Source organism: Branchiostoma lanceolatum, chromosome 7, assembly GCF_035083965.1.
Source record: "Branchiostoma lanceolatum isolate klBraLanc5 chromosome 7, klBraLanc5.hap2, whole genome shotgun sequence".
Taxonomy (NCBI): domain Eukaryota; kingdom Metazoa; phylum Chordata; class Leptocardii; order Amphioxiformes; family Branchiostomatidae; genus Branchiostoma; species Branchiostoma lanceolatum.
Genome location: NC_089728.1, coordinates 14,029,420 through 14,048,280, shown reverse-complemented (window position 1 = coordinate 14,048,280; position 18,861 = coordinate 14,029,420). Strand labels below are relative to the sequence as shown.

The 18,861-nt window shown below is 40.2% G+C and overlaps 1 protein-coding gene across 1 annotated transcript; it reads right to left on the bottom strand.

The window, feature by feature from the left end:
* Positions 1 to 4,208: 4,208 nt before the first annotated feature.
* On the bottom strand, positions 4,209 to 7,219 carry LOC136438377 (uncharacterized). Its single transcript, XM_066433146.1, has 3 exons — positions 7,091 to 7,219; positions 5,827 to 5,952; positions 4,209 to 4,313 (listed from the first exon to the last, which is right to left on the bottom strand). The coding sequence occupies exons 1-3, from the start codon at positions 7,217 to 7,219 to the stop codon at positions 4,209 to 4,211; spliced, it is 360 nt and encodes a 119-aa protein (XP_066289243.1).
* Between the last annotated feature and the right edge of the window lie 11,642 nt (positions 7,220 to 18,861).

Sequence of the window (18,861 nt, the reverse complement as noted above, 5' to 3'; positions counted from 1 at the left end):
CAGACTTTTGTGAGAAACGAGATTTTTCGAGTCAAACTTGACCTATTTTTCGCTGGTTTCGCCATTGTTTCAACCTTAAATACGCACCTTATGGGGGTTTCGCGGCACCCGTTATAGGGTTACGGGACCTCTGTCTTATCCGATATATACAAATATAACTACTTAAAAAGCTGCAAATGTCTTCACATTAATTGAGCAACATTCTCACAAGGAGGCAGCTGTAGATATACGGGGAGTGCTGTAGATATATGAAGGAAAAACCTGTAGATTTGGGGAGAAGACTGGAGAATGAAAGAGACGCATGGAGAAAGCTGGAAACAGATGGAGAAAGCTGGAGAATGACGGACAAAGCTGTAGAATTTGGGAGAATACTGGAGGATGCATGATAGAGAATCATGGAGAAAGCTGAAGAATGAAGGATAAACCTGTAGTTTTGGAGAGAATACTGGAGAATGATAGATGGAACCATGGAGAAGGTTAAGGAGTGAAGGAAAAACCTGTAGATTTTGGGAGAATCGCAGAGCTAGAGAATGATAGAGACGCATGGAGGAAGCTGGAGACAGGCGGAGATAGCTTTTTAAGTAGTTATATTTGCATATATCGGATAAGACAGCGATCCCGTAACCGGGTGCCGCGAAACCCCCATTTGGTGCGTATTTGGGGTTGAAAACTATGGCGAAACCATAGAAAACCCGGTGGAAAATTGGTCAACTTTGACTCGAAAAATCTCGTTTTTCACAAATGTCTGATTCCTCTGATGCACTGTAGGAGATTAGTCAACTTGTCACGATAACGGAGACACCTTTATATGCTTGATCTGACTTATTTTGACTGCACTATTGATTTTTTCCCCTGACCATGTCTTGATACTCAAAACGGCGCGTATCACGTCCCTGTTGGAAGACATACCACCAATTCATTTTGTCACAGTTTACAGCACATCCGCTAGGTGAAGCAATGCATTCTAGAAGTTCGGCAACTGTTCAGTCGCTTGTCTGTCTCTTGAAATGAAAGTAATACATATGAAATTATGTGATGAATGTTAGCAAAAAAGATTTTATATAAAATGTGCTTTAAAGGTCATTTCCAAGCCATATGGTATCCACTAGTGGTGTGTGTTCAAGCTAAGTGCTAAGTGCTGAAGCCCCTATCTCACTGGACCCAGGGCACGTTAGCGACCTCACTGCGTCCTAAATTGGATTCGTTTTTATAATGGGAGTATCATGCAAAACGCACAATTATAACTAAAAAGACAACAAAGCACACAGCGCAAAAATACTTCTTTTTTTTATCGATGAAATTCGTTCTCGGAGCTCTCTGTCCAATCGTCCGGTTGCAGCGAGATCGCCAACGTGCCGCGGTAGGGGTTTGCATAATTTGAATATTGTAAAGTATGACTCAGCTACAGCTGAGAATGGAACTCGTGACCTTTCTAATCAAAACATATCACTGTAACTTTTCAGTGTCGCAGTGTGCATGTACATGTTTTTCAATATTCCGGTACTCACGGCAGCCGAAGTGACAGTTGGCGGGGCAGTAGCGCACGTGCCACTCCCTGTGGTAGTCGCAGTCCCCGGGCACCTTCTCCCAGTACGCACACTCGTCAAAACCGTCATCGTGCCAGATCGGGTTCGCACACTCCTCTGTACAAACAAACAAACAAACAAACAGACAGAAAGTTTGACAGGTCAAAACTGAGCAACATTGAGCAACTACAAATCAGTAGTAGAATGGTTTATTTCTCTTAAACTATCACGGCAGCCAAGTCAGTGCTTGTCCGGCTTGTCTACATATACAGAAACCCATTATAACGGAACATATTGTATCATCACTAAGCGTACAATGTCTCAAGTGTAATAACGTTAACAACTTATCATTTCCGTGGCATCATGGGTTGAAAATACTATCATGATGATTACGGATTTTTGTTTATACATTTAAAAATAAATGCGGAAACCTATTTCAAGTTGTTATTTGACAGTTTTGCGCGGTCTCAAGTTTTTTCTAACAGGTACAGGACTTACAGAACGCAAGACGAAAACGCCTGGAATCAACCAGAGTGGACTTATAAATTAGTTCTGGTAAGCAGCCCGATATGAGCACGGTGACGATGATCTTTTAAAATGATTGACCATAAACGCCTACTGGTAGCTCTTCCGTAAGTTGGTATCTCACTGAAGTTGCAGCACGTTGGCGGCGTCTCTGCGTCCTAGATTGGATTTATATTACCCATGGCTTTATAATGGGATTGTCATGCAAAAATGTACAAGTATGGCTGAAAATACAACAAAACGTACAGAGCGTAAAAAGATTCTTTTTTTATCGATGAAATTCGTTGCGCGCTCTGTAAAATTGCTCGGTCGCAGCGAGGTCGCCAGCGTGCCGCAGCTTCAGTGAGATACCCGCTTTAGTTTAACCGCTACATTGCTGATTTAACTCATGAATTGCTCTCTTTTACTAGGGTTAAGAGTAAAAAGTGACGTACCGTCGCAGTTAGGACCTGTCCCCACCTCACACGCACAGGAACACGTTTTCCTGTCCAGAGTGCCCGACCCGATACCATTCCTGCCGCAAGTCAGCTTGCATTCTGTCGACAGATTATTATCATCATTCGCCCCATTTTCCCACTCACACGTATGTTTATTTGATTTATATAAAATGTTATGTTCTTTAGCATATCAGATACCAAATGCCGGCCTTTTTGCACACAACGGTACACTATGCGAAGAGACTATATGTTAATACATGTTTGTCTCGGTGTCCTTGCATTATGTTCAATAACATAGAGAAATCTTTATTGACACAACAAAAGTACAGCGACTTTCGTAAGGTCTTCTACAACTATCCATACAAATAAACAAGTGGATACGAATGTATAACCTTGTTCGTACACGTATAATAATCAACATGTTGAGTCTGACGTATCACTTATACAGCTAGTTCTAAGTTCTAAACAGTCGTTGATATATTTACCTGTTTGTACACAGTGGGTATCTCATAAAAGGTATTTGAATTTATTTGTTGGAGGATATATATCATTGTATATGTTACTCAAGGGTATGTCACCGACACTAATAATGTAAAGAAATACAACTCACCGCACATCTCTGGATTTAGTTCATTGCAAGGAACTGAAAATATGAAGACAAACAACGGAACATAAAATTAGATACTATATATATGATAAGCCTTTCACACATTTGTCTTCAATCTACAATTTGAGATAACAGTTTTAGGGGGGAAATAATCAAACATTTATGTTGTTGTAATTATGAGATGCTTACCGCACAGGCCTTTATCACAAAATGATGCCTCTGGGGGGCACTTTGTGCAGGTGTCTCCTAGACGGTACGGCTTGGTCCACCTCTCCTTCCTGTGAAATATACGGGGGCAAACTTTTCATGACCTACTTTTGGTTATCATATGAATAATGAAAATAGGCATGCGGCTTGTTGAGATATGTTTTATGTATTATACATGTGTAATGGTAGCCTCCTGCAATTACACCGGAGTTGGTCATGCGAAATTCTAATTGAACAGCCCTCAGCCTCGTTTATTTGGCCATAATTCACATTCAGGTGTCAGTATTGGTGGGAAAACGGTCGACATATCCTAGACCCATAAACTACTTCAAGGGATAATGAGGCGTTAAAATTTACAAATGCAAGTTTGTGGACACACCAGCCAACATTTTATGAAACGTATATACATACAAAGAATTGTCGTATCTAAAGACTTTCGGGAAAGAAATGTTAAGTATTTTGTAAGAAGGAATCTGGACATTTTTGCATTATAAAATCCACTGACAGCTGTGGAAAGAATATTCAATTTTAATTTTAATTTGGTTAAGTTGTCACGTTTGTATTGAATTTCTACATGTTGCTGGGGGTCTCTTATATATAATCTGTATGTTCTATAATGTTATGCGGGTATCGATCTCACTGGGCTGCGGCACGTTAGCGACCTCGCTGCGACCTAAATTCGATTTGTGTAACTCTTAACTTTATAATGGAAATATCATGCAAAAGGTAAACGTGTGACTCAAAAGACAACATCTACAAAGCGTGAAAAGATTCGTTTTTCAAGTATGAAATTCATTGAGCGCTCGGTCAAATCGCTTGGTCGCAGCGAGGTCGCCAACGTGCCGCAGCGAGGTCGCCAACGTGCCGCAGCTTCAGCGAGATAAACCGGTTGATGAGGGTGGTGACTCACGGTGGAGAGTAGTAGCACACCAACATGCTGATCTTCCGTTCTTTCGACTCGCAGTTTGCCACCACAGCGCAGCCAACCCGGTTTGTCGCCGCCCAAACCATCTGGTAAAACATTCATTATTGGTCATTGACTAACGAGAGAGAGGCCGTGACGGTAGAGAAGACCAATGCTAGCCTGGTTGTCATTTTTGTAATAAGTTTAAATTTAAAGAGCAGGTCTCCTGCCCCCCCCCCCCCCATTGACTGAGACAAAATACAGACTCCAGGATTGTGAAAAAGGACATAGCCAGTTATCTCAGTCCGACAAGGAATCGCCCAAATTTGTACCCCGTATTTCGTCAAACACAGGAACCTCCATTAACATTAATCCGCCGGGTTACATAAATCCGCGCCACTTTGAAAAACAGTCACGAGAGTGGGTTTGAGATATCTCTAGTGTGGTACCCCCCAGGCATGCACAGTGTATATATACAAGAGTGAATTATACTGGAGGGTGTTGTGTTGGAGATCTGTTTTAAAGTTTAATTTCAGGGTGGGAGATGTCACTAACGACATCCTTCAACATATTTGTCCATCGAATGAATGCTCAAAGAGTTTGCTATATTTTTGGGGGAAAATGGCTTGACATCTGTCAGAGTAAAGTGTGCCTAAGTGATTAGACCACCATAGGGGTCCTCTGGTGCACTGGGATGTTGTTGTTTACAACAGGAGCATCTACTGTTGAGGTGGTGTCCGGGAGTTTTTGCTTTGTTTTTGCACAGTTCACAAACACCAAAAATATACGAAATAATGAAGAAAATATGCTGAAAAGGGGGTGTAGATGTCAGTACCTGCCATTCACATTAAGATTTGTTCACAAGAATATTTTCAATGTTTGTGCCAAAATCGTACATAGTGGGGCTTTAAGGACTTGAAAAGAAACTTCCTTTTCGTTGCAGCACGTTTCTGACAAAAAAAGTTTTCCTTATCGCTGCGCAGAATACAATTCTCACTTAATCGTTGCTTCTTTATTGCCTCGAGGAAGGATAGAACGCCCCACTGGCCGCTTAACGCTTAAGTGCATGCCTAGCGCCAGCTGGTATCACTTATACATGTGTGCACATGTGTTCACTTGGTACTAAAGTGGTAAACTTAATGTGAATCATACACTGCGAATCATTCCCTTAGAGTTAGTACCCGTAGCTGAACAAACACTTGTAAGCCATGCAGTAAAAGTGCATAGACAAATCTGATGTGCTAGTGTTAGCAGCCATTCTACAGAGTGCAGTGACAGATGCAATGCAGATCCTTATAGGCACACAGGAAAACGTACCGAAGAAGCAGTTTTGGGGTAAATCAAATAAATCATTGTTGTACCACTTAGAAAACTCATAGAGTGCAGGAACAAATGCAATGCAGATCTTTATAGACACACAGGAAAACCCAAGAAGCGGTTTTGAGGTAAATCAAATAAATCATTGTTTTAACACTTCAAAAAAACTCACGACGGGACGAACTTTGGAGATGGCAAACGTTTTGTTTTTAAGGCAATGGAAAATGATTTATGTCATAGTATATGCATCGACTATGTAGATTTCTACCTCTCTAGATATAAAAAAAAAACTCTGCATTTTACCTGCACATAGTCTGTACAGGTGTTGTTCGCAGCGCACGTGTTGTTGTGGTAGTTGTAGTACTCCCGCTGTGCCATCCACTGCTGCAGGAGACCCACCACGTCGCCCTCTGGCGACAGTGCTATACTCTGCAGGGCAAGAATGAAATACCTGTAACAGTTCGTAATGGACTCGAAGTGCTTTATTCAATACCTATGTACAGATAGCCTAAATTGTAGCTAAGAATACAGCGTCCTTAATTATAATGGAGACTTTGATTGCTATCAGAATGCTGTACAGGGTTATAGGCTATGTACAGTCCAATTCCACTAAATGGACAAAACACCAAGTATGTAATACCACCCACTATCCTTCGGATTCCTTCCTGTAAAAGTGTTATGACTTATTTCTGCTTATATAATAAGTGAAAAGCTAGAATGCCGAATTGTATCGGTTGGACACTGTCCAAGGCGACATAGTTAAGTTTTGCGGCGCTTCACTGTCGGCCAATTCAGCAATATGGGCCCGATACAAATGACACTGGGAATTGAGTTATTCCGAACAAGGCACAAACTATTAGTAATTTTCACAGGAACTAGAAAAGAACAATAAAGTTCATTAGCCAAAACTGTAGGCCTTTACATATTTCCCACGGGATTATGTCGGTTATTTGCAAAAATTACGAGGTAAGAAACGGATGCCTTAGAGAAATCACGATAAAAGTTATACGATATTCGATAAAACTATACGATGAATTTTTCAATCATATTCGGCTAAAAGGAAAGTTAACTTTGGGAAACAATTTTACTCGTCTGCAATATGCAATAACATCGATAACATCGAGCGAGAAAAAGACAGCTTCATGTCGTCAAATCAAATAGTAACATGAAACTATAACTGTCTTACGGCGCGGACTCGATTTGTTCATCTTAAGTTGTCGTAGTAAGACTCAGTGATGTTGAATGATTTTCTTGCGGGATGTAACAGAGCCATCCGCTGACAGGGATCTAAAACTAGCCTCAATAGAATGCTCTCCGGGCCTTTTTTTGGGGCTTATAATACACTTTTTGCTAACGAATTCTTTTTGTACTGGTTCGTTTGTGCAGCTAGCCAGTAACCATTGGGCCCGGGCCTGAGTCATCAGCAAATAGCCAAAAGAAAAAAATGGCCAAGAAAGCCTACTATGGAGGCAAATCTAAGACAGCATTTTTATGAATAAAACAACTGACTGCCCCCAGTTTGGGATTGTACGACGTTCGTGCGATGAATCAGTGAGCGGGCCCTTACCTGTCCTAACAGTTCCCCGACCAGACTTGTCTCCTTCGTGCCAAGTCGGGAGCAGGTCGCCCAATCTATCGCCATCTTCTCTAGCCCCGTGTCCCAGTCCTGAAAGCGGTAACACTGACAGTATGACATCTTAATTTTTGTCTTTCACCTTATAGTACCTAGTATCGCATACGTCAGCAAGTTTACTTGTTGTTTCAGCAGCGGGGTCTATTTTTGCAGGGAGGGATTGCTAGCCCTTTAATTTGCTCGAAGCCTCAAACACGAGACCCCTATTTTACGTCCCATCCGAAAGACAGGTGCAGCCCCAACCAAGGTGTCCTGTTCCAGGATTTAAACCCGGGTCTCCAACTTACCAACTAATTGGAGCCAGGAGCTCAAATGTGAGGCTGCTACCATTTGAGCTACAGGGACATCCTTTACCTATACTACGGAGGAAAGTCTGACGCTACTGTATGATGGACCTTTAAGTAGCCTTGGCTAGAGTAGGATTTAACCTCCTGAGTTGTTTTTACTTTTTAAAAACATATGATTTTTTTTCATTCTTCAATGTATGATTCGAAAATGTAACTAAAACTAATGTATCAATAGTCCCACGAAAATACCACGTGGGCTCCCTCAAAGATATTAAAAACATTTCATTCAGGTACACCAGCAGCTTTGCCATCTCAAATATCATGTTCATCCCATATATTTCATGACGTAAGCACATATTGATTTGCTTGTTAACGGAAAAATGTCAATAAATCTACGTAGGAAATGCCAAATATTTAATCACATTTCACACCCAAACAGACAATATGAAGTTTCCAATCTATTTGAGATAAAACGCTTGCTTGAACAGGTTTTTGCCAGAAGAAATAAAGTTATACAGATAGAATAACAGTAGACGGACACCATCCATATGTTAAGATTGATCATCTCTTCACGAGCCGTCTAGCTGTATATAATGTGGTGCCACTCATTAGTAATTGTGTAAGGTCCTGTCGATAATCCATTCTACAGAGCGCATGAAAGTCATCCTCATGGTCTATCTATAGGTGTTTGGCATTTATAAAATGCACCAGTTTAACTCATGGTATTTCATAGAACCCCTTGAATGTCACATTGGCAAGAGACACCAACTTTTCATCGGTGAAATGTTAAGTCAGATTGTTCATAGTTGTATAGATCGATACAGCGTTTACGCCCAGCTAAGATTCAAAAGGTTTTACGTTGAAATTGAAATGGTTGTAACAAATGAAAACGCACGAAAACTGATTTAGAAGGAATTTCTATCTCGATGGGGTAAGTTTAAGAGACACTTGAGTTAATTCCTTGGATAAGGGTTAATGTGAAGTTAATGGTGTCTCAAGAAATCCATTCGCCCTTGTAAGAGTCATGTTGATAGAGAGGAAATCTTACCATTTTCTCCATGTCCGATGCTTGGACCTCTCGTCTGAGCTCATCGTGGGCGGTAAGTACGATCATTTTTTCCAGCGGATTGAGTTCTTTTCCCGCTACGTAAAGTCGCGGGAACGCTCCCAATAAGACTATCATTATGCAGCTAGCAGACATTTTGTTCACAAGTTCATCCTCAGCAAAGGATAAAGTTCACACGCCCTGGTACGACTTCATTATGTGAGCTGGTGAACTAGGATTCTTTTTATAAGGAAACTCTGAGGGTTGTGTGTCTTTGACGAGATCCTGTGTCGTCTGAGTGAACTCCTGTAGCGCCACAATAAGTGACGTGGCACCGAACCAGTCTTTACCAGACTGACTTCGCCGGTTATAGAGAGAATAATTTGCCATGGGAGTTTTCATTTGCAGGCTAGGGAGAAACGTTGGACTTGTCGTGGATTGACTTTCCTGACCTATTGTTCTTTTTTTTGCCGAATTCTACGATCTGTACCCCGTATACATGTTTATAGGAAGGCTTTAGTGCAGGCTAGCACTGAAATCTGAAATCAAGTATAACATCGGTGCACGCATCATCAAGCGGAAGTCGTAATACGTCATTGTAGCAGTAAACGATAAAGCAGGGGTGACGAAGGTCAATAAGTCCATTTGGTGTCTGTATCTCCCACAGCCAGGTCGTGATTGGTACCCTGCCCCCCTCCCGTTTGTCTTAAATGAAACTGGAGCAGCTGGTTAGATTTTACTCTCCTGATTAGAGGCAGTCAGGAATCTTTGTCAAAGCCAGACACACAATCATACAGGCATTGTTCTAAAACGCCCTTGGCACTATTTCTCTAGCCTCCACCAGGCCTTCCTACGGGGGTACCGATCGTAGATTTCGGCAAAAAAGGTAATAATTGGCCTGGAGAGCCAGTCCGCTAGAAGGTTAACATTTTCCCAGTTTCATTTCGCCTACAAATGAAAATATAAGGTGACCAAAATTCCATATCAAATTATCATCTCTATAGCTGGCATAGTCAGTCCTGTAGAGAATATCATTTCTCAAAGATTTGGGGATGACGTTGTCACATATTATCTAGGGAATGTTGCTATTATGACTTCACACTTTGAAGCTATGTTGGACAGCTTCAACTCAATTGGCCTTGTAATAAAGCACTATTGACCTTGCACATTATGAAAGTTTAAGAAAAGTCAGTTCTGGGGCAGTTTCTATAAATTTCACCGTGGGATCGACAACAGACCTTCATTTATGGATAGGAAATTAAATATTTACCAGTTTTCCTTTTATGTTGTAAAACTGGTGACGCCGCGGTGGAATGAGAGAGGAAGATGTCGACCCTCCCATGACCCCAATTTTCTGCTGTAATGGAATGCCAAGGCCATGTTGTAGCGCTGTGTGACCTTAGTGAATAATGGCGACTGTATATCTTTTCACGTCCATATGTTTCAGTGTCTGAAATGACACAATCATTTCCGCACAGGGAAAGAGTCTGTATAATAAATAAGGCAAAATTTGTCATAAGTTTGCTACTCCCTAAAAGGAATGACATTGACATTCGAATCTTTGTCACTGTGTATCTTTTCACGTCCATATTGCATTGTCTAAATTTACACTTCCGCATATATAGGAAGAATGTAATCTTACTTGTCTTTATGATAATGGCAAATACTGACATAATTTCTCTATTCCCTAAAAGGAATGACATTGACATTCGAGTCTTGGCCACTGTGTATCTTTTCACGTCGATATGTTTTGTCTGAAATTACACAATTATTTCCGCACTTGAAAAGTGTAGGCTGACACAGAGTCCGTATAATACGAGCAAAATTTGTCATAAGCTTGCTCTTCCCTGAAAGGAATGACGTTGACATTTAAATCTTGGCCACTGTTTATCTTTCATTGTCTGTAAGTAGACTTCCGCACAGAAAACATGTAAGCTGACAGACTCTATATGATAAGGGAAAACTTTGACATAATTTTGATATTCCCTAAATGAAATGACATTGAACTTCGAATCTTGGCTACTTTGTATCGTTTCGCGTTCATATTGCATTGTCTGAAATCAATTACGCTTTCGTTCAGGAAAAAATGCAAACTTACGCAGAGTCTGTATGTAAGGGCAAAAATTAGCATGATTTTGATATTTCCTAAATGAAATGACATTGAAATTCGAATCTTGGCCACTGTATGTCTTTTCAAGTCCATATGTTTTGTCTGAAATTACAGTCATTTCCGCACTTGGAAAGTGTAGGCTGCCACAGAGTCTGTATAATGAGGGCAAAATTTGTCATAAGTTTGCCACTCCCTAAAAGGAATGAGATTGACTGTGTATCGTTCACGTCCATATGCATTGTCTGAAATTAGACTTCCGCACAGGAGACATGTAAACTGATGTAGGCTCCATATGAAAATGAGGGCAAAATTTGCAATATTTTTGATATTCCCTAAATGGAATGACCTTGAACTTCGAATCTTGGCCACTGTATATCTTTTTACGTCAGTATGGGTTTGTCTAAAACTTCCGCACAGGAAAAATGCAAACTGATGCGGAGTATTTATGATATGATAATGTCCTCCCTAAATGGAACAACCTTGAAGTTCCAATCTTGGCCGCTGTTTATCATTTCACGTCCATATTGTATTGTCTGAGATTACACTTCCGCAAAGGAAATTACACTTTCTTATATGATAAAGGCAAAATGTGTGATACTTTTGCTATATGATAAACAAGGGCAAAGGAATGACATCATGAACTTCGAATAAGCTACGAATTCTTAAAATATTCTGATCTTTTTGATGATAAAAATAAAGGATGTCTCTTAAGACAGTGATGTATATTGTTTATATTTGAGAGTATATATATCATGGTGTTCCGCATTCCTAAGTACTTAACATACCATCATGATCTATTTCATATAAATATTTCATTTATTCATTTACATATATTTCGTGAGTATTAGGCAAAAAGCACAATTGCTTATATAACGCCTTCTACTCGAGAACATAAATATGAAACAAGAGTAAAACACAATGACAAAATACATACATAATTACAAAATTGATAATTGTGGGGTCGTGCGGCGTAGCGGCAGGGTGTTCGGCCCAGAAACCAGCGGTACCGGGTTCGAATCCCCCGACGACACCGATGTTGTGCCGTTGGGAAAGGCACTTTACATGTACATGACTTTCCTCGCTCCACCCAGGTGTAGAAATAGGTATATTGTTCTTTGTTTTTCTTTTACAAAAATAAATAAAAGAAAAATAAATGTAAACAAGACAAGTTGGTGATCTATCAATTTCAAGAATCTACCTGTAAAGTGAATGAAGGTGTGGACTATATCGAAGATATAAAGATGGTCCGAATAGTTTGTATAGCGTGGTTAAAGCCGTTCAAGGGCACGAGTGATGTGTTCCGTGGTGTGATTAATGTGGTAAATAGCTTGTAGCAGCAGGTATTCAATCTTGTGTGGGCTCGTCACCTTGAGTACGGCCTACCCTGCGGTCAGCGCTAGGCTGTCACTTCCGCTCTAACTCTTATCTAGCCCTGCAGGGAAGGGCACAGGGCGGCAGGGGCAGATGAATTACCGTTTATCGTCATGGAGTGGGAGAAATTCAACAGATCCGTATCTGTATCTGTATGGCCGGTAACCACCCTTCGGCGTAACACACCAGCTTGGCAGGCATGCGGCGCGACTGCAGCTGGACGACCTGTCACACCTAGTCTTTTCACATCTGACTGCAAGCGTTCTGTAAAGCTACTTAGTGAAGATGCTGCTATCTGAAGACAACGAGTTCCATTCGAATTCTACTATGGTTCTAAAAACAAATTTTTGAACACATCAATCCTAGGTTGATAACTCTGGCACTTAAAGGCATAACTATTTATTGTCCTTTTCTGAGCTGGTATTACGCATGCGGTGGCTCTGTGGTTAGGGTTGCTGACTCAGAACCTGGAGGTACTGAGTTCGACAAACAAACAAACAAACAAACAAACAAAAAGCTCTTACTATTTGCTGTTGATATATTGAAAGCAGGGCCTCACAATATTACCACATTATATCACAAGGGTTGTCATTGTGGATACTTTCTTCTAGCCTCCACCAGGCCCTCTTACGGGCGTATGAATCGTAGAATTCGGCAGAAAAAGGAATAATTAGCCAGTATAGTCAGTCCACAGTGAAGATCACATTTCGCCCGTTTAGGAGCCTGCAAGTGAAACCCTGGCGTATTTAGTCTGGTAGAGGCTAACTTTTTGCAAGGGAACCAGAAACTTGCGAGAAAGAAACTTTTTTGTCAAAAAGTGTTCAAGGGAGTGGAATGTTCGTCATGTCCTCTGTGATTCGATCCATCCTAACCGATTGTACACGCATGTTTGGCATGAAATTGAACTGATCACGTTTCGCTTTGCTTATACGGTTCAGTTCAAGTATCCATCCCCAATCCTGCGTGACATCTCTTCGATAAATTCCTGTCTGTACGTAATTGTACCGGGGGTCCTAGGCCTGTTGCACGCACAGTGAGATAAACGAATGCTTGGTCGTATATTGTTTTTAACGCCGTGCCGTGATTTGGCTTCAGTTGGACAGAAAGTCAATGGTGGCGAGACTGTGTGTTAGACACTTTAATGATGAGTATAATTACGTTATATCGAACACTGATATCTGAGTTTAGCGTTACATTTGTTAATTTGGACACTTACGTTTTTCTTTTGTTAAGTGTATCCTGGGGCTACTAATTATCGCCCAATTTATGCAAAGCGTCATTCATTTGAAAACCGCGTGGACAGAGCCAAATGTTTAACCCATGGAAAGAAATACAAGCTCTTCTAATAAGAATAATGCATGGTCTGTAACTTTTCTCTGCCTGTTTAGCGCCGTGCGAGCATGTAACGTTAGAGCACGATAACTACGTTTTAACTTAGCAGATTTCTGGCAATCAGGGCAAGATTCATTTTATGGGAAAAGGCTATTTAGGCTACACCAATTCAATTTCCTGGTTCACGGATCCTCCCGCTCCACTTTTTCCGGATTGTATCACATCCTCAAATAGTTATATTTTTGCCCCGATATAATTGAATAGCCTTTTGCTATGTTATGTTAAGTTATGAATTAGTAGTTGAAAAATCTTGAAATTTAATTGTTTGAAATGTTGCTATTGTGGCTCCTGTGGTAGCATTTGGGTCTATCATAGGACGTCTGTTTTTCTTTTTCGCTCAATAATTTCATTGATTTTCTACATTAATCCGAGAAATAATGTATCAAATATTGGTGTGTCCTTATGGGGTCAAGACTAAATCGCCGGCATTGAGCGTTGAACTAAAAACACCTGCCGCACTGTTTTCCACGGTGTTACCGATGGGCCGCAGGGGATTTTGGTCGACTCTTTTCCAGATGTCTAATCCAATGAAACTCATTGATTCAGAGCGCACCTGTTAATTGATTATTCAAAACATGAAATATCTCAAAGTTTTCGCCAGTACACAACCTTATTTTTTTCCTTCTACAGAGGTTTCAACGACCTTTCAGTTGTTTTCATCAGTGTATAATGTACAGTTTCTATTAGTGTTAAGTGAACTTGTCATGTCGGGTCAAATTAAACTTGACCTATTGTGACGTTTATTTGCACCGACATAACAAGTTTACTTCTCACCAATAGAAACTGTTCATGGAGCACTGATGAAAGTGACTGACAGGTCGTTGAAACATCTACAGAAGAATAGAATAGAGTCGAGTACCGACCTTAACTATGTTCAATTGATTTACCGACCTGATGAAACTATAGCTATCAACGGAGGAAATATCTCAACTAAGGCTGAGGTATAGTGAACTTGAATCCTAGCTCTTCCCCATTAGAGTCTACACCAGCTGAAAGGAACGCCTTCCATTCTGTGACGATCATTGAAACACGAGTAGACTTCGTACTATCAGTTTTCAATGAATATACAATCCTTTGGAGTAACAAGAAGCGTGTAACACAAAGGTCCCGTCATTTCTATAGGATGTTGGAGTATAGGAGGAGTCTATACAAATAACTGTGAGAGATGAACTCGTGTTCTATTATAGCAATTATGTCAATAGGAATCAACTGCTCTTTCGAAGTTGGTGTCTGTCTAGTTGCTTGTGGCGTCGTCTTGGCGTAACGGTTAGGGTATTTGGCCACGGAACCCAGTGATCCCGGGTTTGAGTCCCATGGTATACCAACGATGTTGTACCCTTGAGAGAAGCATTTTATTAGACCTTTCTCACTCCACCCAGGTGTAAAAATAGGTACCTGACTTCGGTGGCGGAGTTAAACGGCGGTGAAAGGAGAGAGTTGGGCTTCACCTCTCAATACCATGCCCTAGACTCAGTGGATGACAACCCACTGCCCCTACGGCATCAAAAAGGCTATGGAACTACCTTTGCCGTTTTCTAACTTCAGCCAGTAATCAAAGTGCACCAATGTCACCTGGAGAATGAAGAATGTGCTTAACAGATACCTAGATGATAGGTGGGCCTTAACTTCGAACAAGTGCAAGGTCATGTTGGCAGATGCCCACATACTGACGCACTGTCTGATGCCCTTGAGAGAGAGGAATAGAATGAGCCTACTAATTGCATCTTCGGGCGTAAATTGTCATTATCGTTGACTCAAGGTGAATTTGAGCAGCTCACTTCGTGTCTCTCATCTTCCATGAAAAGATTAACTGGGAGCCAAAAATCAATCGCAGAGGAAAATTGCCGGATTTCGGGAGTAATTGCAAAGCGTTTTAAAAGTCTATCCTGCTTACGGAATTAAAGCTTTGGTGTACTCCAAGGTGGGCATCATAATTTAGTGCTCTTACGCAAGCTGTAGGAGGCTAATGGATTTTTCCTGTTGGGGCATCGATGCGTGGCTAGGGCTTTCTTATCTTGGCAACGATGGTCTTATCTTGGGCACTGGTGGCCTCATTGTGGCACTGATGGACATATCTTAGCACTCAAAGCATCATCTTGGGTGAACGTTTTCCCCATGGGTCATGGTCGTTTTTTTTTTCCAATCCACATACAGTCCGCAAAAGGAGGTCGATTATGGATAGGCGGTTATCGATTAGACAGCGGCTCCATAAATGGATTATCAGTCCCGAGGAGGTCAGGTTCAGCGGCAACGGGACTCGGGGATGTTAAAGGAAATTAGTTGGGCAAGGCGCCATATGGCGCGGGTAAGTACACGGGAATCACACGCAGATGGACGCCATTTGTTATCCTCGGAAAGACCTAGGTCTGTCTAAGAAGCCGACGAGAAGAAAATTGTATACTCACCGGTATACTCCTTAACCCTCAAACCACCGTATGGGGTCAAAACTGACCCCAGGCGTATATCAACATGTGCCATTTTTACATTTCGAGTCGAAAATAAAATTCCTTCTATGAGTTTGTTTGTATATATGTCTTATAACTTCTCACAAGTTTTTACTGAGATTGGCTCATTGGTGATTAAGTTATCCTAGAAAGTTTACGCATGGTTTAGTGGGGTCAAAACTGACCCCAGCAAGATCTGCACTCATATTCCCTATTGTTTGATACTTGTCATCTAGTAACATGTATGATAAGGGTTATTATGATCATAGTTACAAAATATAATTTTGTAGACACGTGGAAAAACAATTTTTTTAAATGAACGTAAAGATTAATGACGTTGCGACGTATTATGACGTCATTTATGTGATTTTATTGACGAAAACCAACAAATTGGGTATTTCCGTATAATTCAAAGGTACACGATAAAACTTAAATAGAACTTATGTATGATAAATCATAATATATCCAAAGACGTTATTTGGAGATGGCAACAGGAACGACGTCAAAATGATGTCATAAAAATCCTATTCTTATCAAGTTACACTAGCGAAGTCCGCCATCTTGGTTCCGCCATCTTGAATTATTCTAAATGCATTTTTTCATCATATAACCTAATAACACAATAAAAATGGACCAAGACGTTTATATTAAGATTGTTCTGTTTGAATAAACATGGTAATGATGAAATTTGAGGTTGAAATAGCCGGTTATAGCTAATCTAATTATATTGTCTGCCATCTTAGATTTTGACCGGTGACGTAATCAAATATGCATAAATTATGAATATTAAATCATAAAAGGGATAATGAATTGAATTGGTTGGTATTGATATAAGAAAATAAGTGCAGTTTAAAAAGACAGCCCTAGAATTACATTGTAAAATCCAAAATTAGCGAATTTTTCCAAATATGGCTCTAAGAAACCGGTTGCCATAGCAACATGAAAACATTAATTAGATATGTCATTAAACCAAAATTGTTGCCAACGAAATTTTAGCAAAGGTGACCAAGTTTGGTTGTTCTAGCGTAAGACGTTCAGATGCTATATGATATCAAGTGTTGGCGCAGGCTTTAAAAGAGCCCGCTTGTCTGAATAGCGTTAGTTGCAAAAGACGATGTTCCCTATTTTTGCATAAATGATGATAATGAGCAGAAATTATTCACACCTAATCATGTCAAACTGTCCCTTATAGATTACTTAAACCATACATATATACAAACCACAAAAATAGTCACCAATAAAGTTATATTTGTAGAAAACATTGTGGGGTCAGTTTTGACCCCATACGGTAAGATTAGTCGTAAAAAAGCTACGGTGGTTTGAGGGTTAATAGAATAACTAATTGGGTGAAAGAGTACAACATACCATTTTTGTATCCGCGTTGTTTAAAAATTCTTCGCAATTTTCAATGTGAATACGTGTATCTAAATCACTATCTTGCTATCTATATGCTAACAGGACCTCTAAGAAACCTACCAGCTGAAGGAAATTGCATACTCCTTATAATAGAATAACTAATTTAATTAAAGAGTACGATGCACTAGTTTTGTATCCGCTTTGTTTTAAGATCGTTCGCAATTTTCAACGTGAAATACGTGTATCTAAATCTCTATCTTGCTATCTATATGTCAACAGGACCTTTGACAATGTGACAATGTATGACCATATTACAGAAGCGTCTAACTAATGACGGTTCGGGTATTATGATAGTGACATTTTAGGCACTAACATATGGTATGACTGAAGTTGATCTACGATCTCCCTCGCTGAATCATAAAAGGTAATCATTTATCACAGACACAAGGGTACTAGTTCGGTTTAACCTCCTAGCAGCCGGCATTATTTCTACTACCACCTGTCGTTATGTGAACGGTCGTGCGAATAGTGATATAGCTTTGACGCCACTGTGCCACGACCGGATCACACTTACTCACCATTCGGTATTGGCATACGTATTATTTTCTTAGCGCTGAGAATAGAGCCAGTCGGACTGTTTGTCACTTAGAGGCCCTACAAGAACTACAATGATAGCTAGCTGTGTTCGACAGATCGATAACCCAGGCTTAAGCTAAAAGTCGCAAAAGCCTCTTTTTATGTCGTCGATGTCTTCATGCAACAAAGGGAATATTTAGAGTTCTCTTCTTTCCGGGCACATAAAACGTTACAAGGCCCTTGTTTGTGTTGATAAATACTTTATGTAGGTGTTTTATATTTATTTCAATAGCTATTGAATCTACTAGCAATTTCGATCGACTGCCAAGAAGTGGAATAAACCCTGAATAAAACAAAAGCCTATTTTTATGTCGTCGACGTCTTCATGCAACAAAGGGAATATTTAGGGTTTTCCTCTGGCCGAGCACATAAAAACGTTACAAGTCCTTGTTTGTGTTGATAAATACTTTATGTGGGTGTTTCACATTCATTTCAATAGCTATTGAATTTACCAGTAGTTCTGATTGGCTGACAGGAAAAGATCATGCAGCACTCCCTGATCTATACATCTATCTTTCCAATGACTATTCTTGACGACCACAATAGAGAAGGACATTTTTTAAAACAAATTATGATGAAAAGTCGATTAAGGTTAGACATCCAGGTCATAAGATACGCAAGGTAGCAGTTACTTAAGGAAATGGACAGATTTTAGAAATGGTCAGCCGTTTCAGACAGCATCCGGATCCACTTCAGTTGCTTAATTAACTGCTACCTTACGTAAATGATGATGATGTTTGTTCATCGTAATCGATGAGCATGAAGACCTTGGATTCTTCAGTTGCCATTGTGATTCCGGGAGTTGTATAATACTGACTCTCGAGAATACATTTTGTTGAAAGAAATGTCCTGTGTTTACAGGAGCTTGTTGATAAAATTATGATTTGAAATACGACATAGTATTCTGATCTGACGCACTAATCATATAGGAAAACTGCGTCTAAAGCAACATTAGTATCCTTCGTTTATGCAAGTCCATGAAATACAGAATGTATGCTAAACGTAGCCCTCATAACAATTTTACTACTCATCGTCGCAGTTGTTTGTCATAATGATACAAATCT